This window comes from Sorex araneus, chromosome 3, assembly GCF_027595985.1.
Source record: "Sorex araneus isolate mSorAra2 chromosome 3, mSorAra2.pri, whole genome shotgun sequence".
NCBI lineage: Eukaryota > Metazoa > Chordata > Mammalia > Eulipotyphla > Soricidae > Sorex > Sorex araneus.
In genome coordinates, this window is record NC_073304.1 from 95,163,255 (window position 1) to 95,189,345 (window position 26,091).

The 26,091-nt window shown below is 42.6% G+C and overlaps 1 protein-coding gene and 1 non-coding gene across 5 annotated transcripts in view; both read right to left on the bottom strand.

Moving 5' to 3' along the window:
- LOC101552909 (transient receptor potential cation channel subfamily M member 7) overlaps window positions 1-26,091 on the bottom strand; it is a 96,677-nt gene that overhangs the window by 59,294 nt on the left and 11,292 nt on the right. For 2 of the 4 annotated variants that reach the window (XR_008629187.1, XM_055131064.1), the window contains exons 2-8: window positions 13,631-13,710; window positions 12,336-12,374; window positions 9,405-9,600; window positions 6,683-6,896; window positions 5,460-5,584; window positions 3,597-3,768; window positions 441-615 (exon numbers count right to left, since the gene is read on the bottom strand). Coding sequence is in view for 2 of the 4 variants with exons in the window: in XM_055131064.1 (XP_054987039.1) it covers window positions 441-615; window positions 3,597-3,768; window positions 5,460-5,584; window positions 6,683-6,896; window positions 9,405-9,600; window positions 12,336-12,374; window positions 13,631-13,710 (1,001 nt within the window). In the remaining 2 variants the exon portion in view is untranslated. Of the gene's footprint in view, window positions 1-440; window positions 616-3,596; window positions 3,769-5,459; window positions 5,585-6,682; window positions 6,897-7,632; window positions 7,737-9,404; window positions 9,601-12,335; window positions 12,375-13,630; window positions 13,711-26,091 lie in introns of those variants that run through there. The other 2 variants (XM_055131065.1, XR_008629188.1) reach the window with 2 other exon arrangements.
- Window positions 17,693-17,849, bottom strand: LOC129403709 (U1 spliceosomal RNA). The gene has a single exon (XR_008629406.1). It is a non-coding gene; the product is annotated as a U1 spliceosomal RNA (small nuclear RNA).

Consider the following 26,091-nt stretch of genomic DNA (forward strand, 5'->3'; position numbering starts at 1 on the left):
AGAAAGAGAGAGGAGAGAGGGAGTGGGAGGAAAAAATGCCTGCCATAGAGGCAGGCAGGGGGCGGAGGGTTGACGGGAGGGAACCTAGGGACACAGGTGCTGGGAAATGGTGGAGGAATGAATGTTGTAATACTGTATGACAAATCCAATCATGAACATCTTTGTAAAAAAAAAAAATTATTTAAAAAAGCCCAAATCCATCTAAAACTTCATAAACCTGAAGCATCTTTATAGCTACTTAAGTTATTATTACTGTTTGTTTTAGGACCACACCTGATGCTCAGGGCTCACTCCTGGCTCTGCACTCAGGAATTATTCCTGGCAGTGCTTGGGCGACCGCACAGAATGACAGGAACAGAACCTGTGTTGGCCGCTTGCAAGGCCAGCGCGCCCTGGGCTCTGGCCCCACACAGCTCCTTCTGCTGTGACCAAACACTCACCCTCCTTCTTCTGTCTGTTTGTGAATGTATGCCAGCAGGTCCGCCGCTCTCCCGGTTCCCTCGCACACGACCACCGGGACGGGAGGGCTCTCCTGAAGGTACTCGAGAACCGTGAGAATGACATTTGGCCCGCCTTCAAATATAAGTGCTACCACAGGGACTCCCTGGCCAATTCCTGCAAAAACACAGTTGAGGTATTAGGCAAAATTGAATAGACAAAGCTTACACTCAATCAAAACAAACCAAAAAAGGCCCCTCTGGATGTGGGAGGAAAGAGCATTTCAAGTGATGCTTACGAGGTCCATCTTGGCAATTCTTAGGCACCTGGAACTCTGGTTCAAAGCAAGGACACACAGTTGGAGTGTGCTCAGGCCCTGTGGTGCCAGGAACTACCCACTGATGTACAGGGGACCATATGTTGCCAGAGACCAAACCAGGGCCTGCCTGCTCACAAGGCACATACCTTACCCTGACAATCTAGCTCTCCATAATCTAAAACAGAGCTCCTTATAAGGCTGTGTTGACTTCATTTTAAGTATTCAACATGATACTGGTCTTCCATATACAAATTGATGGATAAATTTCTCTTACTGAATTAGTCTTTCCAAAATGAAAAACATTATAACATCTAGGGGGTTGGAGAAAGAGTTCAAAGGGCCAAGTGTGGGTTTGCCAGCAGAAGCCTGGGCTTCATAACCTCAGGGGTGACCCCTGAAACACACACCCAGGTGTGTCCCCAAAACAAAAATGAAATAAAATAAAAAGAAAACCAGTTAGGCATATGATCAAAATTATATAATATATATTTATATACTGCTCGGATCGGGACTGGGCCTCTTCCACCCAGATTCCCCATTTTCCAGTAGCTAGGCAGTCACACCCAGAAACTGTAATCCCATCAACATCCAGAGACTATAAAACCAAGCTCCCGGAATAGCCTAGTTCTCCCTCTTAGAGAATCTGGCAAGCTACCCAGAGTTTACTGCCCACACGGGGAGAGCCTGGCAAGCTCCCCGTGGCATATTCATATGCCAAATACAGTAACAATGATGGGTCTCATTCCCCTGACCCTGAAGAGCCTCTAATGCGGCACCATTGGGAAGTATGAGTAAAGAGTGGCTGATAAAATCTCAGGGCTAGGATGAATGGAGATGTTACTGGGCCCGCTTGAGCAAATCGTTGATCATCAGGGTGACAGTATATACATACCTCTTGAAAAGCCTGGCAAGCTACCGAGAGTATCCTGCCCGCATGAGCAGAGCCTGACAAGCTACCCGTGTCATATTCAATATGCCAAAAACAGTAACAACAGGTCTCATTCCCCTGACCCTGAAAGAGCCTTTAATCATTGGGAAAGACGAGTAAGGAGAGGCTGCTAAAATCTCAGAGCTGGGAGGAATAGAGACATTACTGGTGCCCGCTCGAGTAAATCAATGAACAACGGGATGACAGTGATACAGTGATAATTATATACTACATATATAAATTAAAATTTATAAAGTTAAATGTTGAATGTCTAAACTAAATCTGCTTTGTCTCTGGGCCATACCCGGAGATGCCCAGAGGTTACTCCTGGATCTGCACTCAGGAATTACTCCTGGTGGGCTTGGGGGACCATATGGGATTCAAGGAAATCACTCCAGCCCTATTTTATTTTCTTTTTAATTTTTTCTCTGAGACCATATAACTGAACTTCTAATACGTTTTATTCATCTTAAAAATATATATTTGTGGGTTGGGGTACATACAGAAAAAGGCTGGATATAAGGCCAGAGATAGATCACAGAAGTTAAGGCACCTGCCTTGCCCTGCACACAGCTGACAGAGTACCACCAGGAGTAATCCCTGAGCAAAAAGTCAGGAGTAAGCCCTGATCATCTCAGGCACTGACCAAACCTTCTCGCCCCACTCACCCACAAAAAGAAAGAGCACTGGAATGCACACTTTGCACAAGGGAGTCCCAGGTTTAAGCCCAGCACTGCAAGGAACCCCCGCACCACTTAAAAGTGTCCTTCTAAACAGAATGTGTGTGTTAATCCCAAATGATCTAATACCAAGTAAATGAAAATTAGGATTTAATAAATGGAACTGATCAATAAATATAGGACTATATGAGAATAACAAAAAAAATAAGCAAAAAATTCTAACTATGGTTTTTATAACAATTTGCAATGCTGTGAAAGAGTCTAGACTAGGTAACTAAGATTTTTTTTTTTTTTAACATATTATGAACTTGGGCTTGTTGTTGCTGCAGTGCCAGGGACGAAACCCAGAGCCTTCCACATGTAAGCCATCCTTCTACCACTGAGCTTCATCCCCCATCCTAAATCAGTAGGAATTTTTAGGAGATGCTACATGACTCCATCATGATCAACACACTGCCATATAGTTTTGTATAGCATAGCGGTAGGGTAGGTAGCGGTGTATAGGTAGCCTTGCACGATGCTGACCCAAGTTCAATTCCTCCAGCCCGCTTGGAGAGCCCAGCAAGCTACCAAGAGTATCTCGCCCCCACAGCAGAGCCTGGCAAGCTACCCATGGCATATCTGATATGCCAAAAACAGTCACAAGTCTCACAATGGAGACATTACTGGTGCCCGCTCGAGCAAATCGATGAGCAATGGGATGACAGTGATACAGTGATAGTGATTCTGTCATAAATTTCATGTTCTTGGAGTGTCTTATGATTAAAAGATTTCTTCGTTAGATAAAAATCAACTATGCTGAATTCCAGAAAGCTGGAGTATTGTTTGGGAAGAAAGACTCAGTGCCAAGAAAATGATACTCTTATAAACTTTATGTAAGCTGATTTTGAAATAGAAGATTCCCTTTTTATGTTTCAAGCACAAATTTCTAAATCTTACATAAAAACCACACATTTACAGTTTCCTGATCTAATGAGACTGAAAAGAGGTTACAACAGTAACAGAGTGCAATGAACCTTTGTGGCTTTGGCCTTGACATCCAAGTACATTACTTGGCCTCACACCTTTTTCCTAGACCTTCTTTTATTGTTTCTTATGGCCATTTGTGAATGGCTTCATATGTTGTTTCCTTGAAAATAAGGAAAAGAACACTAACTTTTTAGAATGTTGCCAACAATTAACAAAATCCCAGAATAATTTCAACAGTAACAAAAGTTATAAATTCCCTTACTAGCATGAATTCTTTGTTGGTTAATGGTTTTCTCAAGTTCTCTTCTCAGTCTGACTTCTGCTCCATACTTTCCAACAGTGCCATCGTCCACCAGTATGAAATGGGAATGTAGGTTATTCAGAACATTCAATTTACTCAGAGGGTTCAATAAAGTTTGATAAGGCGCAACCACCTAAACAGTAAATATAAGAGTTAGTTGGCACAATAAAATATAAAGTAAAAATGAACTTTGAAATTATCTACGAATTTTTAAGTGCAGCAACGAAAAGTGACTAAGAATAAAATATAATGCTGTGCATAAAATATGTCAGCTTACGAGCACTTAAAAATTTATCAGGGCTAGAGCAATAGCACAGCAGGTAGGGTTTTTGCCTTGCATGCAGCTGACCCGGGTTCAAATCCCAGCATAACATATGGTCTCCCAAGCACCATCAGGAGTAATTCCTGAATGCATGAGCCAGGAGTAACCCCTGTACATCGCTGGGTGTGACCCAAAAAGAAAAAAAAATTATCAGTAATGCATTAACCATACAATTACTTTGACCCTGACTGAAGAATATATATTTCATTCCTCTATGCAAAAGTGAAGAAAGCACGGAATTACTCACAGATACACTGCAATATATAAAAAGGACACTAAATAAAAGCAATCAACATCGCTATTTTCCAAGCCGAAGTAAAATCCTTAAAATTAATATAATACCATTATAAGCTAAAGTTAATCATTATAACTGAGTAATTTAGAACTTTAAAAGACTTCTATTTTAATTAATTCACATGTCTATAACCTAGCCAAATAAAACAATAGCATTTTATCATAACTCTTGGTGACAGAAAAATCTGTTCTTAGTATCATGGAGTTACTAAAAATTTGATTTCATAGATCAGAGAGACAGCTCAAAGGGCTGGTGCCCATGCTTTGCAGGTGAGGGGGACTGGATTTGATCCCCAGCTTTGCAGGGTCCCCTGAACACCACTGGGAGTAACTCCAGAGGACTGTGCTAAGAGTAGCCACTGGTGAACCAAAACCAGAAAACAAGCAAAAATGCTTCTGGGTTAGAAAATATACTGCAGTTTGGCAGCACATGTGCTTTACATGTGGAAGCCCCGAATTGCGGTGCTGCCATGGCACAGTCCTGAGCACCACAGGAGTCATCCCCAACGCCACCACTGCACCCCACGAGCACTGTCAGATGTGGTACACAAAGCTTTTAAATGACAAAGACCAGCATAATATTAAAAAAGTGAAATTATATTATACTCCCTCTCCCACAAAAGGGCATGGCCAGGGCCATGAGCCGCAGAATAGGGGGTAAGGCACTTGCCTTGCAAGATGGTCAACTCTGGTTTGATCCTTAGCACCAAGCATGGTCAGCCAAGTGCTGCCTGAGGTCACCCTGAAGCACAAAGCCAGAAAAAAAATCCCTGACCACCACTGGGTGTGAGCCCCCTCCCACTAAGGTCATAATCCCAAATGTAAAAAAAAAAAAATTTTTTTTTCAGGGGCTGGAGCGATAGCACAGCGGGTAGGGTGTTTACCTTGCACACAGCCGACCCGGGTTCAATTCCCAGCATTCCATATGGTCCCCCGAGCATTGCCAGAAGTAATTCCTGAGTGCACGAGCCAGGAATAACCCCTGTGCATCGCTGGGTGTAACCCAAAAAGCAAAAATAAAATTAAAAAAAAAATTTAAATCTCTGAACAGGCTTTCAAAAGCCCTTTCAAAGGAAACTACAACCTGAAACTTCATTAGCATGGTATGATTATAAGCATCTTAAGTTGTTTTTTTCTTATACATTTTTTGTTAATTTTGTTGACACCTAAGTTCAGAACAGTAAGAAATTTCAAAAAAGCATTCTCACATCTTTTCCAACCAGATCGTTTCTGTTTTCAATCACTCCCCAGGGAGCAATCCCGATCGTGCAAATCTTTCGGGAGGACCTGGAGGCGTGTTCTTTCAGGGCGTCACCCACATGCTTTGCCACACCTGTTTATATAAAATTTGATTCACTTATTTGAAAGGCTTTTGTGGTACAAATAATCCTGTGCTCAATCTGTAACAATTTGAGGCATTTATCCTTTACATATACGAAATACAAAGCAACAAGCCCAATTTGTATGAATACTAGAGCTGGGAGGAAAAAATTCCACGGTGCTGTTAGACCAAGTCCTTTCTTATATTCATTAGTGAAGTAACTACATTTTAGGGATTAATTCTCTATCATCTTAAATGAAATGAAAATTGTGGCTCAGACACCTCAGCAAAGAATAGACACATACAACAAACAACAGCACAGGTTGTCAAGCATGAGAGAAAAGTAGAAAGTAAAAAAAAAAAAAAAAAAAAGAAGAAGTGCATAGAACGCCTCACTACCACTTGTTATGAGTTGTGTTTGCAGCCTTCCCCGAATCTCTCTGATGATGGGCCCTCGGGAATAGCAGCAGAGAACCTAGCCCTGCAAGTATGAGATTAAATCCCTCCACCCCTTCCCTACATGTTACCAAGTATGGTCCTGATAACACTGCTCTTTTAACCTGTGATTTCAGCTACATTGATTACTGGCTGTACCACGCACAGGCAGGTACCTGTAAGCACCACAAAAGGGCGAAAGCCATAGTGAGCACTGTAACTACAAAGAGATGTCAGCACCGTGGCCAGGGAAGTACTACTTCCTGTTAGCCCACAGGTAAGTGCAGTGACCCCAATGAGCACAATCATGACTTATGGGCCTCAACCAAGTGTATGGTTCTGGGTGCGCAAACAGGTAGGCACCACAACCAAAGGGCTGCAATCAAATTATTCATCTCTGCTGTTAAAATCACTACAATATAAAAATTGTGTGGCCACGTTCCAATAAACCTTTATTTATAAATAAAAGAGTTGGACAGATTTGGTGATGTGACTTGCTGTAATGTGTCGTTTTTTTTTTTTCAAACCCAATGAAAACCAAATGCTTTTACAGTTATCATTTATACCCAGGCCCTGAAGATCATTCAACATACAGTACTATTTCAAATACCTAGTTTAGAAAAATGCATTAAGAACACCAAATAAAAATTGGTACAATTTTGTAAGAAACATTACCTGTGTTTACGCCTCCAGTTAAAATCCAGGCTCCAGTTGTAACTGCAGCTTTGATAAGACCCTTTCCAAGCAGCTGCTTGATTCGTGGATGTAGCTCGAATTTCTGCATGCCCCCATGGACAGAGATGACCAGTTTGGGTAATTCCATTTGCCATTCTTTAAGCAGAAGTTGCAGAATGACTTCAGGTTTGGTGTCATATGATAATCTCACATACTAAAAAAGATTTTTAAAACATCATTACTTGTTAATACATTTTTTTAGTGCAGTATTATATAGCTTCCTTTGAACTAAATAAGTTTCCTAGGCTAGTTTCAATACATTTACATTCCTAAAAATAAACAACATCTAATTATTTAAGTTTGAAAACTCATTTTATGAAATAGATGTAGCAATATTCTTGACTTTTTATACTTTAAGACACAAACTATTTTATTCATATTTAAATTACTATTTATCCAACTTAAAAATTCATTGCTTTATTTAACTATGAGTAAGCAACAAGTGAGAGGTACTAAGGCTAGCTAGAATAAAGAGAAAGGGAAAAAAGGAGAAAATGATGGAAAAAATGAGGGCTTCTATAACTTCTGCTATTAAAATAGAAGAAAATATTTTCTTTTTAAAGGTTTAGTCAGTGACCTAGTCCATTATAACAGAACTGTGACTAGCAAATAACAAAGGTATTTTTTAATATGGATGACTGTTTTCTTTCACTAAAACTAATTGCTGACTTGATCTAAATATTAAATTACTGAGAAATTACAAAAAAATTAATCATTTCAAATGGATTCAATGGTTTAATTTTTAAAAAACCATTTTCTAGAAAATAAGCTATCACATCAGTGAAATAACTTCCTCTGTCTTGAAAGATTAAAAAAAATTATCTTTCTGTTAAGTGATATCATAAAACTTACTTGCTATAACTTTAATTCATTCTCTTTGTCTAAAGCACATATATGAATTAGCTCATAAGAAATCTGAAATATTCAGATGTTGGAAGAATATTTTTAATCATCTTCAAGAAAGGTTCTTTGCAAAACAATGTGCTGTCCATTCCTTTACAAACAGAGATCAAACATCAATAAAAATGTATTTAATATGCCCCAAAATATCATACCCCCAAATATCAAAATCCTATAAAACTGATAAAACTCCAGTGTTCCTTAAGAAAATGTTGTACCTTTCATGGGTAAAGCCCTGAGCTTGACCTCCAATACCATAAAAAGGAAAAAAATGTTTCAAAGACTATTTTGCAGTATTTGTTCTGTACTAATCTGTCGGCACAACTTTAAAAAACAAAACCAAAACTGTGCAAGATGAAGTATGGAGGTGTTTGGGAAGCATGAGGGCCACACCTAGCCTAGCAGTGTTGGGGGGCCATGTGGTACAGAGTACCAAAGCTGTGTGAGCCATGTTCTGAGCCTTTACCTCATGACTATATTTTGGCATATATACAAAGTAGTGCTTGGGAAAAAAAGCATGTGAGAGCTGGACAGTTATGCCCAGCAGGCTAAGGGCATGCTCTGCACGCAGGAGGCCTGAGCTTCGTTCTGGAAACCACAGTCTCCCGAGGACTCCCACGCTCAGCTGTGGCAGCAGCCCCCAAACACCACTTGGGTATGGCCCCCCAAAAAAACCACACTAAGCACAAAAATGCTAGGAATTAATGAGGAATTCATTTTTAACAGTAATGAATTAATTCTGCCTTTGGTGAGACCAGAGGTCGATCCCTGGCACTTCCCAAAAAAAAAATATTTTTTTCTAATTAAAAATTATTTCCCCTCGGTAACTAGAGGACTTAGAAAATACACAAAAATAGGTTGTTTTGTTTTGGGGCCACACCCAGCAATGCTCAGGGCTTACTCCTGGCTCTGCATTCAGGAATTACTCCTAGCAGTGCTCAGGGGACCATATGGGATGCTGGGGATCAAACCCAGGTTGGCTGTGAGCAAGGCAAATGTCCTCCCTGCTGTGCCAGAGAGCAAGGATGGGTGGACAGGGGGATAATCAAAGGATCCAGGAACAACAGGAAACATGAGACAGATCCACCTTTTAACTGCTTTTTCTATCTTACAGGGAGAAAAGCATAAAAGGTACAATGTTGGCATATCTGGTAAATTCCAATGAATAGCCAGATTTTGGTAATTTGGCAAGGGAAAAAATTAGTGCCAACACACTTACATGGTCATGAGGGAAATAAATGTAGTTATGTATTTCTAGGGGGTCTCAGGGTTGCCCAGAAGTAGGGAAGGAACTAATTCATAATAGTAACAAGCCAAAATGAATTTAGTTTCTAGTCTAAGATTAATGAGCAGGAAAAGAATATAGATCATGGGCTAACAAGGAAAAATTTCAAATACTTAATCCAGAAGATAAAGGAAATGGGAGTCAAAAAAAGTAGACTAAATGAAAGACATATTATACTTAAAGAGAAATTTCTTCACCAGGCAAAGAAAAGGTAAAAAGTAAAAAGGAAGAAAGAAAATTCAGCTATACTGCATTCAGAAAAAAGTAATTTTGTCAAGGAAAATGATAAAACACTCCATAATCATGAAAAGTTCAAGTCACTAAGATCTCAAAATTATGCAAGTATTTGCATGTATTTAAAAGAAAAACATTAAAAGATAATTGAGACTAATTTTCTGAGATAGTTTTATACAAAGTGCAACACAATAAATTTTAGTAATAAAAAAATCAGTTAAAAAAAAACTCAAAGAGACATACCTTTGCTCTGTATGAATGAGAACCCCCTTGAAAATTTATGATTCCATAAGCATCTGTTGGACTCAGTTCTGTATGCTTTTCCACAGACCACTCTTCTATCTGACTAAGATGATCACCCAATTTCACATCTGAGTATTTCATGGCAAGACTTGCAGTAAAACAAGCATGCTGCTTGACCAAGCGACCACAAAAACACCTAAAGGGAAGAAATGAGTTTCAAAAGACCATTTACCAAATTTGTCAAGAAAGTAATAAGAAGTGGGTCAGCGGGAAAGCCCAAAAGGCTGGAGTGCATGCCCTGCATGAGGGAAACTTCAGCTCAATTCCCACCATCACATGTCCTAAGAACTGAACTTATAGATCAAGAAAGTTAACAGGGGCCAGAGACATAGTGCAGTGGGTAAGATGCTTCCTTGCACTTAGCTGACCTGGATTTAGTTCCCTTGGATACACTATGGACCGGACCCCTGGGCCCTGCCAGCCTGCCGCAGTGATCCCCGAGTAGCTGGAAGTAGCCCCTAAGTTTCTTTTCTCTCTCTCTCTCTCTCTCTCTCTCTCTCTCTCTCTCTCTCTCTCTCCTCCCTCCCTCCCTCCCTCCCTCCCTCCCCAGAAAATACCTATAGCAAAATGAAGAATTTGAAGAATTTGAAGAATTTGAGTGTCGAAATTTACAGATGCTATTGTACACTGTTTGGAATAAAAGTTATAGTGTGTGTCTATATACCTCAACACATAAAAGCATAGCACACAGGAATTTTTAGGAGACGTGACATGCAGTGCTGTGTGTGGGGGGGGGTGGAAAGGCTAGACGAGTTTTAAAGTGACTGAATAGGGCTCTTCGGGCCCAATTAGATGCCACTATGGAGCACTGGTCCAGAGCTTGGGGTGGGCACCCCAGTTCCACCATGGGGACATGGCAGAGAGTTGCTGGGGGTGCAACCCAATCACCACTTCTTCCTGCGGCCAGTCTGCACCACCCACAGCACATTACGGAGGAAGGTGGTGGGAGAGAAACTGAGGACATTGGTGGTGGGAAATGTACCCTGGTGAACAGATGGGTGTTGGAACAACGTATGCCTGAAACCCAATCATGAAGAGCTTTGTAATGGTCTATCTCACGGCGATTCAATTAAGAAAACAAAGAGATTTTAAAAAATTGTGTAGTATAGATTAAATTACAAGAGAGAATCTATAAGACTCATCTAAACCTCTGGGAAGGGCGACTCCAGTGGGAATCACATCGAAACTGCCTCATGACTGTACATAGATGCAGAATGATGCGGCAGCAAACACACTGACCACAGGCAGAGGTGCAGCATGCAAGACAGTGAGTGCTCCCTTCACTGGAGTCTTTAAGGCTTGAAAGTTAGGAACTGATCCTCTGTGACTGTGCTAAGTTCAGCGAGAGAGGCGAAATAACTCACAACAAGCAGAAAGAAAATCAGATCTTCCTCCTGACAGTGCTTCGAGGGGCAAGCCTGGTTCCAGGGACGAGAAAGACTCCTCCAATAAGATATGGCCTTGCTAGAGTGAAGTACTCCAGAGGAGATGGAAAGGAGGTCAAAAGTGCCTGCCTCGGCGGCAGGGAGGGAAGGATCTGGGGACAGTGGTGGAGAGGAGTGGTCACTGGTGAAGGGAATGTGATTGTACATCTGAAACTCAATCACGAGTAACTCTAACTTTGAAAACTTTGAAATTCATGGAGATTCAAGAAGAAAAAAAAATTAACAAATTTAAATTTGTTATATGCCTACCAGGGGTCAGGCTGGGGGAATGGCAGGGACCTGGGGACAGTGGTGCTGGCACTGGTGTTGCAACATTGTATGTCTGAAACAATTCTATTATGAACACCTTTGTAAATCATAGCATCTTGATTAAAAAATACATACATAAAGTTTTTAATGCCAAAAAATTATTGGAGTAAAATAAACATTTTCAGATCAACCAAGCTGAGAAGTTTCATCTCCAATAAATCTGTACTAAAACAAATGCAGTAAATACCAAATTTAAATGAAACCAAATGCAGTTAGATAAAAAGAGGAAATAAAATTTCCCATCTAGAGGAAAGAATGAAGAGGACTGCAAACAACTCACTATACTAAAACAAATTCATTCATTATCCTATATACATTTTTGTTTCTAGTCTACCAACTTCTTATCTTCCTCCTATATTTTACCTCATTTTCCTGGACATGGTTATTTACTTAATGACATAAGAAATTTAAGTACATTTAAGATTTCTCTTTTTCCACAAATCACCATGTCCAACTGAGTTTATCACATTAATCCCATGAATATGTCTACCTCTCTTCCTCACGATAACCACTGGTGCTGGCAGGTGCTGATGCTGACATGCACCACCACTTACACTTAGATGTGGCTTAGTTAACACAACTTGTGATTCCAGCATCGCTGCGTTAAATCAGAACCATGTAGCCATAGCAATACTGGTCTTCTACAGTCTCTGGTAAAAAATGAACATGGTCTGACAGAACCAGGGCCACCTCCTGCAGTGTCAGGCCTTCCCACATTCAATTCTCTCTGCCTTAAATCCCTTTCCTAGCAAATTCACAAACTCACACAACACCGCTCAGCTGGTTTCACCTGCATTTCAAGAAGTAGACTTTAAATTTAACAGCCTCCAAATTCCAGCTGCCTCCCCACCTTTTCCTCTTTTTGGTTTCTGAGCCATACTCCATGATGCTCAGTGCTCATTCCTGGCTCTGTGTTCAGGGGTCATTCTCAGCAGTGCTAGGGGGACCAACCATGTGCACTGTTCGAACCCAGGTCAGGCTCATGCAAGCCAAGTGCCTTAACATTTGCACTATTTCTCCTGCCTTTGCCACTGTTTTAATTGATGTTTCTAATAGATTAATTTTATTAGATTTTTTTTTTTTAATTTGTGCAACAGAATGATGTTACTCAACTTACCTGACAAGCTGCTGACAAATCTGACATCCTGGAAGGCATCTATTAAAAAAAAAAAAAAAAGATAAAAAGAAAAAGTAAAATTTCAAAGAAAAATTTTAGTCTAAACTGTATAAACACAAAGGAAAAATTTAAGTTTCTATTTATTTTTGTTTCAGAGCCACACCCAGTGGTACTGTGGGACCATGTGGTGCTGGATTAAACTGGGATCCTCACATGCAAAGCAGGTGTTTCAGTTCTTTCCGCTAGTTCAGCACAAATTTACATTTTTAATAAAAGTAAACATAATAATACACATATTTCCCTTAGATACAATTGACAGTATCAAAATTAAAGCTTATACTTTAGCTTAACTTTTCAACTGATATCACAGATCGTGTATCACTGTCATCCCATTGCTCATCAATTTGCTCGAGCGGGCACCAGTAACGTCTCCATTGTGAGACTTGTTGTTACTGTTTTTGGCATATTGAATATGCCACAGGGAGCTTGCCAGGCTCTGTCGTGCGGGCAGAATACTCTTGGTAGCTTGCCAGGTTCTCCGAGAGGGACAGAGGAACTGAATCCGGGTTGGCCGCCGCGTGCAAGGCAAATGCCCTACTCACTATGCTATAGCTCCAATCCAAACACAAAAGTAAAAGGATTATTTCAGCATGAAGTAGATTTGATTCAACAACCTAAATTTCATGAAAATTGAAGGAAAAAGTGACAGTGAAGACTGAAACAAGAAATGAGGAGTTGAATTCAATAGTAGAAACCAAGAACTCTGTCTGGTTAGGAATGGCTGAAAGTGTCGAGAATGTTTCTTTTACCTTTCTCCAAAAGATGAGAGAAAGAAAACCTCATTCAGAAATCTTTATTTGCAGTTACATTGGAACTGTGCCTCAGATCAGCTGATCTGGTCATCCTGGTGCCACCAACTTGTAATTCACCTTTGCAAAACAATATGCCTTCCTGCTTTCTTACTCTTACATAAAAGCCCTGTCTTGTGACCTACTTTGAGGAACATGAGTCCAACATCTTCCAACCTGCCAACACATTACCGGTAAAGCTCTTTCTGAACTCATAAAAAGAACAAACACTAACAGTAATTACAATTAATATAATCTTGTTTGAATAAGCGGCCCTTTTAACTAGAAATATACAGAATTAAATATATATTACCTAGAATATCTATTATCTAGAAATATCTATTAGAAATACATATTATCTAGAAATATCTATTGTCTAGCAGTAGATATAATTTATCTAGAAATGCCTAGAAAAAAAGTCCAGAAGAAACAAAAGTGCGTGCTTACCTGTGAGGGTCTTTGGAACTTGGTATAATATATACACATTCCCTCTTGGTCAAAGTATTTTCTATCCAGGATTTCTGGGACTGAAACAAAAATTTTAAAAGACGGATTATAAGCAAACTCATTTACAACAAAAGGAAAATTTTTAATTCACTAGATTATTTGCTACACACTAAATGCTTCTGATAGAAGAATACCAGGAAGATTAGAACCATTCAAGTCTAGTGTGTTCCATTACATTAAATGTGACATTAGAGTTAACAGTGCTGTGCAGATACTGCTTGGGTCAAATAAATACCCAGGAGTGGAAAACCAAGTTTGAGATTCCCCGCTGTGAACCCAAAATCTCAACAGGACTGATGTGATCCTTGGAAATGGATCATGTAAAAGTCAACTAAAAATTCCTCTGCTGACCTCCACCCTTTCAGGTGAAATTAATCTCCAGCTTAACTGGCTTGGCTCAGAACCAGAGGCAGACTTCCCACCCTCTGGCTAGGCACCAGATCTCCACCATATCAACATGTTAGTGACCTTTGTAAGAAGAAGTATTGGTTTCCTAAACTGTATGCCACCAACAAATTTAATCAACCCAGTAGCAGGAACCTCCAGACTACCGCCAGACAGCAGCAAAAGGGGTGTGTGTGTGGGGGGGGGGGTTTGGGGGAACAGGATATCTGACTAGCATGTGAAATGAGGCAAAGGGGAATCTCTCACTGAATAGTTTGGATATTCAACTAGAGTCAGAGGACAACTTGGTGATGGAGGAGAAAAACTCCCACATCTTCCCTACATACTGTAACAGAGTGCAAAATGTCAGAGATTCAAACCTCGAACCTCATCTACTTCTTTTGTTGAAACACTACCTAGTGTATTTCCTTGTTCTCTGGACAAACATCTGAGATCTAGCGCAATGATCTCAGGATCATATTTACAGAATAGTCCTGAGAACCAAAATATCTGATCATTTCCATGTTAAGCTGCTGGTAAAATGTTTCCCTATTCTGGCCCGTTTTCCCATTTCACAACAATAATCCTGCAACCAAGTAGAGCATCTATAACTGAAGAGAGATTTATTCATGCAACTGTTTTGTAACTGGTTGGAGGGGGGGGATTATTTGCTTGTACTGGCCTAATACATTACTATCAGAAATGTATACAAATCTACAAATCTCCCAATGCCAATGCACTGCTTCAGACTCAGGAAATTTTATTGCACTATTATTTAAGTGCAGGATTTACCCTTGCATGCACAAGAACCTGAGTAGGAGCCACGTTTGAACCTCAATATCAACAGATCTTAGAGCATTAATTCTAAGACTACCCTGTCTCCCCCAAACACACGCAAATAAAAATTTAAAACATTGGGTATACCCCCCCCCAAAAAAAAAAAACAAGCAGGTCTCTTCTTTTAGAAAAATCAGGCAGCTAAACAGGGCAAGTCCAGGGACAACGAGAATCTTTGGAATAAGACCAAGATGTGATCTATGAAAGCTACTCTGGTCACCAGAAGTAGCCCAAAAGCATGAAAACAGAGCCCCCCGGGAACAAACTGACGTCTGATATGACTCACGGATGCCAATGCAGGCCCAGAGAAGGCTGGATGCCCTCAGGAGGGCAGAAATTGCAGCAAGAACAAAAAAGGCCAGGAAGAACGTAAAGACCACCAAAAGCTCACTCAAGGTTGACAATATACTAGCAATAAACTCTACATAGAAAGCCTCATATGTGGGGAGGCTGGGAAAACCCTCCAGAACCAAATCCGAGACTTCGTGAGCTCATTCTCATCTCAACTTAAGGTATATAATTCCTTTCTTTCAGTTCATGGGCTTTCTCCCCTCTGGAGAAGCCCATAAAGTAAAAGTCATGGGCTTTTCCACTTGTCTCGTACTGAAATGATGAACCTGGAAGACCTAGTCAGTCATGAAACAGCAATCCCTGGCTCCAGCACGAGACCACAACCTCTGCCCCATGCCCCCCACCCCCACCCCACCCAATCTCAGGTGGGATCAAATCAAGTGGAACTTAAAGGGGTTTCGAGGGCTGCCTTGTGGCACTAGTACAGATGCTACTGGGGGACTTTTTATCGATCTAACCCCAAAACTTCCCTGGGGAGACCAAAGGGGAGGGGCAGTGGGGGGGGTGGGGCAAGCATGACTGACTAGTAGCTCTCTGCTCTCTCCGGGCTTTATCATATGGGCAACCATTCAGGACAGACTTCGTTTGAAATCTCATCCAGAGAGCTATCCAGCACCAAATAGCAATTAGCAGCTCACTCCAGGTTATGGTAAGAATTTCACCAAAACTGTTTTCGATTCCAGGAATCTTTGGTTCTCAAAACAAACAGAAATTGATGCAAGGCCAAGGAGAGATTTGGGCCATGCTGACTGCAAGCTTACAGACATGCAGGGGGGTGTGGGGGGGGACGGAGGAGAGGGCAGTGTGCCTTAGCTGCTCCCCAAAGAGAGGAGGACTGAGGATTTTTATTTACTTATTTATTTATTTTTGCTTTTTGGGTCACACCCAGCGATGCTCAGGGGTCCACATGGGATGCTGGGAATCGAACCCGGGTCGGTCACGTGCAAGGCAAACGCCCTACCCTCTGTGCTATTACTCCAGCCCCAGACTGAGGATTTTTAAACTAGAAAAAATTCAAAAGCTTTTGTCCAAATGGGCAGCTTTCTTCACCACTGCCAGGAAATGCTGCACTCAATTCCAAGAACTGTGCAGAGTTCACTGGTCTGTACTAGCAGATGTCTACTACACAGGGTTCTGAAGACTGGCACAGAGCAAGACCACAACTCCACATGCTCTGTAGGTGTCCACAATGCCACCAAGAAGGCAGAGTGCTTGATCACTGCCACCCCAGGAATTCATAGTGAGCAAGTTGCTTAATACTGAGCAAGGATGAGGAATTTCCCTCTGTGGGGAGCAGAGGTGGGGATATGCTATCAAAGGCCAGATAAATTTGTCCCGAAGAATTTGGAGTTAGGGCCTTATTCAGCCCTCAGGTACATAGATTAGGGAAATTTTCAGATTGGACTTCTTTCTTGATTGGGGTGAGAGAGTAAGTCTAGCCCCACCGTGTTTCAAAATCAGGTATTAAAATTACATATTTAATGTATTCAAGAAACCTACTAAAGTGGTGGGGCTATATATGCATTAAACAGCACTAAGACTATTCTAGTATCAAGGATATAGTTTCTTCTGGGGGCAGAAGTACACAGTACTGAGGATCAAACTGGATTCTAGTTGATAAAATCACCTGCAGCTCACAAACATACACCTAAAGTCTACAATATAAATTAAGGGTGGGCATACAGTAAGCACAGCATGAACAAATCTGTTAATTAATAATACAGTGGAGGGACTGGTTAGATGGCTCAAAGAGCTCAAGAATAAAGAACTCTGAAAACTCAATACCTGAAAAAAAATATTAAATAAGGGTCTGGATTGACAGTACAGAAGGTATGTGGCCAACCTGGGTCGATCCCCAGCAACTCATATGGTCTCCCAGGCCCTGCCAGGAATGACTCCCTGAGTGCAGAGGCAGGAATCAGCCTGAAGCACTGCAAGGTATGGCCATCAAACCAAAATAAATTAAATATATATATATAAGTCCAATCAGCAAATGGGCAAAACACTGACTTTTCAGCAAGAGGACACACTTAAAAAAAATAGTACTAAGCATATGAAGAGACTCTAAATTCCACAAACTTTGTCTTTAGGGAAATACAAATCTAAAACCGACAAGCACATACCACTTCAAAACTACTAGGACAAAAATCAAAGGCTGACAATACCAAGTATTGACAATACCAAATACTGGCAAGGATGTATCAAGTGGAACTCCGCTCCTTGGTAGGAGTACAGAACAACAGTACAAGCACTTTGGATGGACAAGCCTAGCTGTTCATTAAAAAGTTAAGCAATATATGACCCAGGCAATTCTGCACTTGAGCATCTCCAAGAAAAACGAAAGCATGTTCCCACAAAGACTTGTAGCTGATGGACCATTCAAAGAAGCATATTTTTTCTCCCCATCTCCCCCTCCTCAGGCCCCCCTGGAGAGAACGTGAATGCAATTCCAGCCCCCCATCACAAATTATCCAGACAAGTTTCCCATGTTTGGGGAAATTGCAGAGGTCAGTACATCTGGAGTGCAATGCATAAGCCTCGTCTTGCGAAAACCACCCTCATGGTATCTCCCCTGCCAGCTAAGTATGAAGCATCCTTCTTAAAAGCCAGCAAAATAAAACTTCCATAAAATGGTATCACTGTCATCCCCCCCTCTGCTCACCAATTTGCTCGAGCGGACACCAGTAACGTCTCCAAGTGACTGTTTTTGGCATATCAAATATGCCACGAGGAGCTTGCCAGGCTCTGCCGTGCGGGCGGTATACTCTCGGCAGCTTGCTGGGCTCTCCGAGAGGGATGGAGGAATCAAACCTGGGTCGGTCGCGTGCAAGGCAAATGCCCTACCCACTGTGCTATCGCTCCAGCGATAAGAATGGCATTCTATCAATTTAGCTCTTAAAAATAAGAGGTCAGGGATGTTCTCAACAGAATACCTCACATGTGTGAGGACCTGGCAGTTCAATCCCTCGCACCACCAGAATGAAATTAAAAATTCAAACTCACATCTGCCCTCTCCCTGGCCCCCCTGCTTGTTTTTTTAATGTTATTGACTTTTATTATGTTGACTTTGTTTGTAACGTGCCAGGACATTATGACTGGTGGCAGTCTGCATATGGTCGTCCGCAGCAGGGCGCAGGTGCAGTCATGCACCAAACTGGCCCTGAGATGCACCTGAGCTGCAGGACAGGGACAGCAGCTGGATTTCAGGAGCTGTGGGTGCTTAGGAAGTCAGGCCCAGTCTCCACCCATCACGGGTCTTTCTCTTTTCACTGTAGATTCTCTACAGTATGCAGGTAAGATTCGGAAAACTGTTTTCTTGAGAGAGAATGTGGAAGGAGAAAGAAAGGAGAAGCCTGAAAAACGTGGTGCCGAAGCACATCCCTAAGGTGGGGGCACACACCTGGAAAGCACAGGGCCCAGGGCTGGTCCCTGCCCACCTGCCTCACCAGCACTGCTGAGAAAACCACCCAGAAATTAAGCAACGCGGCCGGAGAAATGCTCCAGACCCGAATCCGGGCCAACAACACCAGGGATCCAGACGGAGGAGGTACAGCTGGTACACCTTCTCCGGATGGAGCCCTGGCGACACTGAGCAGCAACTAACACGGCTCCGAGTTGCGGGACTGGAACACATCCGAGCCGCGCGGCCGGATGTGTTAGCGGCGTTAGCGGCTGCGAGACCTTTTCTAAAAACTGAAAACATACAATCTTTTAATGACAAACCAATTATCAAATGCTTCCTTAGTAGGGCTGTCTTCCTTGGGGGGAAACTCCAACAACAATAGTGAGTTTTGTTTTGCAATATGGAATGTAATCAAGGTAGAGAGAAAATGAAGTGAAATTCATCAGTTACACAGTTGGGGGGGGCGGTGGCGGGGGGGCATACTGGGGATTTTGGTGGTGGAATATGGGCACTGGTGAAGGGATGGTGTTTGAATATTGTATAACTGAGACATAAACCTGAAAACTTTGTAACTTTCCACATGGTGATATAATAAAAATTAAAAAAAAGAAAGAAAACCACCCAGAAACAAACCATCCATCGCACCACCAAAGCCGCCAAAGGAAAGGGAATTCTCAAGTCTAAACAGACCACTCCAGAGTGGAGAGCCGTGGACAGCGATCACCCGCTTCCAGAATGGAGCTGCAGGGTGTTGCCTGAGAAGCTGATTCTACACAGGCCTCTCCCAAGCTGTCTTGACTGGGGCAAAGGCCAGGACTCTGAACTCAGACCATCCTTCAGTCTTATCAGGGCACCAGTTCCTGAACTGTCTCCTTATAGTCCTTACTCCTGACTCAGTGCTCTGGCGGTGTCTAGGAGACCAGAGCTGACAGACAAGAGTGGCCTCTTATCTCTCTGCTCCCTGACTCCGGAATGGGTCTTCTGGGCTGGGACTCTTCGTTTGTGTGTGTGTGGGGGGGGCCCACACCCACATACTCCACTAGCAAGCAAGAGTCCAGCCCGTGGTGTACCTCTCAAGCCCCTTGGAGAGATCTTAAGTCTTGAGTGAGAAAGGGGCAGGACAGGATAGATAACACCTTTTCAGATCCAAACTAGGTTCCCTGACCGCCTTCCTCCAGTCTGGTAACTGAGTGTATACTTGGAAATCTCAACAACAGGCAGAAGTCATAGAAACAATGAGTTTATTCCCCGGGGCTGAGAGTAAGAGCAGGGATAAACAGCAGAACTAGTTCCAGGTGAGTGGTGATAGGATTATTTTTAAATTGCTAATGTGGCTTCAAAGGGGAATTTATTAAATGCCATCCAATTTGTACATTATGCCAACACAAATAAAAAGCCCTTTAAAAGAAGACCTTTAGCTAAGGGTTAAAAATAGAAAAAACAGGCATAAAACAGCCACATTCTTGGCACTTCCCCCCCCCCCCATCCAAGACAATAAATGTGTAACCAAGAGCAGTTTTAAGAACCTAAACCCAAATCTGTTTCCTGATTAGCAGGAGAGGGATAATCTGCATGACAAACTCTCTTCCCCTGAGAAAAACTTATTTTTCAAGCAGTCTCTTCCCACCCTTTCAGACAACAAAAACCTTCAAACTTGTGCAAGACCCTGGCTGTGCCCTTCTACCTGTTAGGTGACATTCATAACCACTTTTAAAAAGCCAGTCAGATCTGTAAAATTATTCTAATTTTTAGGTTTTTTTAAATTAGAGAACATTTAAAATCTTAAAAGAGATGAGCAAAACAGAATGTGTAGTTAAAAACTCTTTAATAAGAGTTCCAGAAAATGAGAAGAATGGACGAGAACAATCTTCAAAGGGACAGGAAGGACAATATCCCAAAGAACTGATGAAAAACACCGACAGGTCTTAAGTGCGTGCACGCGCGCGCGCACACACACACACACACACACACACACACACACACACAAAATCCAAAGCATATTTTACAAAGAAATCCACGCTTTGATAGTATTGATGAAACTTTTATTTGGGGGTGATGTCTGAGGCAAGGCAACAATCTCACCCCAGTTCAGGGTTTGGTCTTTCCATGGCAGAAAGGAGTGACTGGGTAAGACAGACAGTGAAGCTTAACAGCTCCTGAGGAAGTAGGAGCCAAGAGACAGCAACCCCACAAAGAAACGAAAGGAATTACACATCCCAGGTGAGCAGATGAGCCGTTCCTGAAAGGAATGCACACTGCTTGCTTTTCAAAGTTGGTTTTACAGGGTTTTTCCAAAGTGCTCACTAGGGGCTTTCCACGCAGGTTAAGTTTTGTTGGCAGAGCATTATCAAGGGAAATGCGTGTCTTTCAAAAGTTCCTGATTAAGTTTTCTCCTTTCCTGGAGGGTGGGGATGTCAAGCCTTGAGACCTGGGTATGGCAAAGGGCGGGTGATTACTTCCAGGATCTCAGTGCCAGGAACACCATCCTCCACCTAAAGTCTCATATTTTTACAACGTGAATTTTTTTTTTTTAAAGGGGGACATTTTTGGGGCTGGAGGAATAGCACAGCGGGTAGGGCGTTTGCCTTGCACGCGGCCGACCCAGGTTCGAATCCCAGCATGCCATATGGTCCCCTGAGCACCGCCAGAGGTGATTCCTGAGTGCAGAGCCAGGAAGGAGTAACCCCTGTGCATTGCCGGGTGTGACCCAAAAAGCAAAAAAAAAAAAAAAAAAAGGGGGGACATTTTAAAAATACAGCTAAATTTAGTATACGTTAGAGGTATAACAGTCCAAAACTGGTGTTGTATTATGCTCTGTACTTACAAACAATTTGAGATTGTAGGTACAGTTTCCAAATCTAACTTCCCAGGAGACAGTCACTGTTTATAAACTGCTTACTTACAACCAAGGTCAATGTGTACAAGGTGCACTTCTAGCTGTGCTACCGATAGGATTGTCAGGGAGGTCACACCTGTGACCTAAAAACATCGCCAGGGTCACCATGTGCCAACAGACAGCACCAACTAAAACCCCTCTTCTGCAGAAAAACTGGACACTGGGTATCAACCATGAAGCAACCAGCTTAATAACCTCAGACTCAAGTTCCCAAATCACACAATGGACATGCAAAACTGTACAATGGTTATACAATGGATATACAATGGTTACAAAATTACCACACAAAGAGAAACACAAAGTTATTATCTATAATTTCCCATTACACAATGCAATTTACCGAAAGGTCACATTCTTAAAAAGTTGTCCAAAGGCTGCTGACATTGTATCCTTTGTAAATCTTTTGCTCAGAGAACACTTAGTAAAAGGCAACTTTACTTAGTAAATGATGTGCATGTCAGATAATGCTCCAAAGATTTAAGACGCATGATCTCGGGGCTGGAGTAATAGCACAGCGGGTAGGGCGTTTGCCTTGCACATGGCCAACCCGGGTTCGATTCCCAGTATCCTATATGGTCCCCTGAGCACCACCAGGGGTAGTTCCTTAGTGCAGAGTCAGGAGTGACCCCTGATGCATGATCTCATTCTATGCTGATAGCAATCCTCATTACAGTAACTAACCCTAAAAACAGACAGCATCCCCAGATTATGGCTGCAAAAAGTGGGACACAAAAAGTGAACATTGAAAGTTGCACAGCTAATTGTCTCTACCTGACTTCTAAGAAAAATTTAAATAGGCACTTCAGGACAGAGAGATATTGCTCAATGAGCTGAAGCACAGGCATTGCATGCTGAGGGCTGGGGGCCAGGGCCAGAGCAATAGTACAGTAAAGCAGGGTGTCCACCTTGCATGCATCTATTCCCGAAACCTGATATGGTCCCCTGAGCCCTCCATGAAGGCACCGCCAGTAAGTCCTAAGCAGGGCTGGGTGTGACCCAATACCTCCCCCAGTAAAATAAAAACAAAACCCCCAAATATGCATGTTGAAGGCCTTGAATTGATCCCCAACACCACATGGTGCCCTAAGTACAATTAGGAGTGACCCCTGAGCATAGAGTCAGAAGCTGTCCCTTAAGCACCACCTGGTTTGTTTCAATCCCCTCCACACCCCTCCCCCCTAAATAATAACACGCATTGCTGTATTTGCTGCGTTTGAGAGTGCACATCTATGGAGCTGGGGAACTGAACCCAGGGCCTCAAACACACAAAAGCGTGAATTCTACCACTGGGTGGGTCCAGGAATGATGTGCTTCGTAGGAATTCCTGTCTTCCTCTGTTCCCCGCTCCCCCGCCTTCTTCTGGAGACGCTACACTGACGCTACACTGACTCGAGCCCAATAAGTGCTTGCCGGGCATTCTCCCACGTATTTAGCTGCAGCACCTGCTGGGAGATGTAGATCAGATGTAGTGCTCACCAGGGCTTACACGACTTTGGCTGTGCCCATAGATGTACTTGCACTGTTAGCTGCAGAAAGCAAGTTCTGCTTGGAGGGCTCGTGAGGGGGCATCATGGTGCCCAAACACAAGCTCGCTCACGGTCACATGTTCTCGCAAGATCTTTGGCTACAGTGCCTTCTGGGGGTTGGAGACTTCTGCTGTGGTGCTCACACACCTGATGCCACAGGCAGCCCCAAGAAATGTGCAGTGACAAAGACCATGGCTAAGCAGAGCAACCAGGACAGCTGCTGGGATGGGGCACAGGAGACATTGGGACTAAACTTGCCACCATACGTGTGCAAGGCAGGCATTTGAAGGCCTTCCACATGCTCGGGCCGGGCCTCACGCATGAGTGAACATATTCCTGGGCCGTGCGACACATCATCATAAAGGGAAATATATATATATATATGTATATATATATACATATATATATATGTATGAGAGCCCGGCAAGCTACCAAGAGTATCCTGCCTGCAAGCTCCTCATGGCGTATCTGATATACAAATACAAATACAGTAACAATAACAGGTCTCATTCCCCTGACCCTGAAAAAGCCTCCAATCATTGGGAAAACGAGTAAGGAGAGGCTGCTAAAATCTCAGGGCTGGGATGACTGGAGACGTTACTGGGGCACTCACTCAAGTAAACCGATAAACAATGGGATGACAGTGATACAGATACAGGAATATTGTTTTATATGTGTTATATGTGCAATGCTGAGTACATGGGTCCTCCTGCCATTACTGAGACCCTCTGCCCACCCCCTCCTGCATCCACACCTTTAGATCACAATTCTACTGATGAGACAGCTTTACAGAAGACAGTTTTTTGTCTGTTGTTTGGGCACACCAAACAGACCTCAGGGCTCACTCCTGGCTCTTCACTCAAGAATCACTCCGGGCAGGGCTTGGGGGACCATATGGGGCCGTGGGATGAACCCAAGTCAGCCACATGCAAGGCAAGCACCCTACCCATAGCCCTGGACAGTAACTTTAAATCAGCCCATTTTCTTAGAGCTTTTCTGAAACCAATAAATACAATAGTTGCCTTCAAAAGAAGAATTTCTATGTGACCACCTTGTAAAATTTTCCAAAACCTGAAAAGAAACCAAAGAGAATAGTAGACCTGGCATATCTTCTCAGAGACTAACTCCTGCTAAGCAGTGGTTAGTTTTTCCTATTTTCCCTCCCCAGTTCCTCAACAAAAGCCTGAGAAGCAAAGGTAACCACAGCTCCTCACAGTGGGGTGGGGATCAAATGAGACATGGCACACGCTTTTCAGAAGTTTGTGTCTTTCTGTCACCTGTACATAATATTTTCACTGACACTTTTATTTAAGGGGGAAGAAAACTGCCCTTAGTAACAGTTTAGTAAGAAATGACCAGTGCTCTTTTTAGGAAGGTTAATCTGAAAGGAAGAAAAGAAAAGGCAATGCGCATATGCTGCCTGAGCCCATGTGCTGCCTGTGCCCACGTGGCCGAGCACATGTGGTGCCCAAGCACATGTGTCGCCCGCATCTCCCCCCTTGAGATGTGTACTTTCATGCTTTCGTGTCCAGTGCTAGGATGTGTGTAGAGCTCTCTCCACCCTTGGAGAAGCCCGCGTTCTCTCTTGAGCGCATTATTCTTACTATTCTCTCTCCCACTTATCCCTTCCTCAGAAACCTAAATAAATAAAATCTGTTTACTTCAAAAAAAAAAAAGAAAAAGAAAAAAAGAAAAGAAAAGGCAAGCTAGAGCCAGTCTTCTAGGAAGAAGCAATGCGGTCCTGGAGAGGAAGAAATGAAGCAACAAAGGACTTCCAAATTCATGCAAACAGATTATATTTCATTTTTAATTACGAAATTTTTAAACTACAAGTAATTAACACAGTTCTCGTTTCTTTGCTTCAAGTTCTCTCCTACACTTGCTTCCCATGGCATGAAACTATCAGGGTCCAACGGAACACCTTTCCCCCCCTTAACCAGTCTCTCCCAAAGAGGCAATACTGCCTCAGCCCCCCACAGCGGAACAAGCCCAGGCAGGTGGCAATAGCCTCAGGTGTAACTGGAGGTAGGGGAGGGGGCTTTCTGTTCACTTATAAAGGATGCTGAGGGGACGGAGCCACGGTATAGCAGGTACAGTGTTTGTCTTGCATGAGACTGATCAGGGCTCGATCCCAGCACCCCATATGGTCCCAAGCATCCTGAGGTGAAGAGCCAGAAACAAGCCATGAGCTCCGCAGTGTGTGACCTTAAAACAAAAACAACGATGAAAAAATTTTTTGACTACAGACATACAAAGGCATTAATGTTTCAAGACTCTCTCTTACAGCAGCCTACTTTAGCTGGGCAGTTTCTTGAGGTGTCACAGCCATCTGTAAATGTATTCCAAACCCCAGCATTCTTTGGGCCCTTCATTTGTTCTACTAGAGAGGGACATGACGCATCTGATAAATCTTCTACCCAGGCTCCTTAACTATAACTCTGGGCTGCTGAGACTCTGCAACAGGCTGAGTCCATGCTCTGCATGCAGGAGGCCCAGCTTCAATCTTCAGTACTGCAGGAGAGATCCCCAAACAGAGCTAGGTGTGGCCCCCAAACAAAAAACTTGCAAATCCTTCAAAAACACTTATTTTTTACATTTTTGAAAGTTTTATATTTCTACTCTGCTGCCAGTTACCCTATCACAGATGCACCCTGGATTATAAATACACATATAAATTCCTAATGATCTATTTCTCCCTTCCTTCCTTTGCTAAGATGCATTACCAAAATTTACCAAGAGGTGGCACTCTATAAACATAAATCTAAAACTGTCTAAAGGAGACAGCTCTAAGCAAATTACAGTCACAGAGTGTTAGCCCTGCAAACATTTTTTTTTCTTTTTTAAAAAAAGATGGCCACCCCAAGAGGGACTGAGGGACAGGAAGGCCAGGGCTGCGACGCTTGTCCTACAGAGCAGGTGTGGGGCCTAAAGACCAACCTGCGCCAAACCCAGCGGTGCATGGAGAGATCATGGAGTGCCGGGGATAGAACTCAGGCATGTGCCG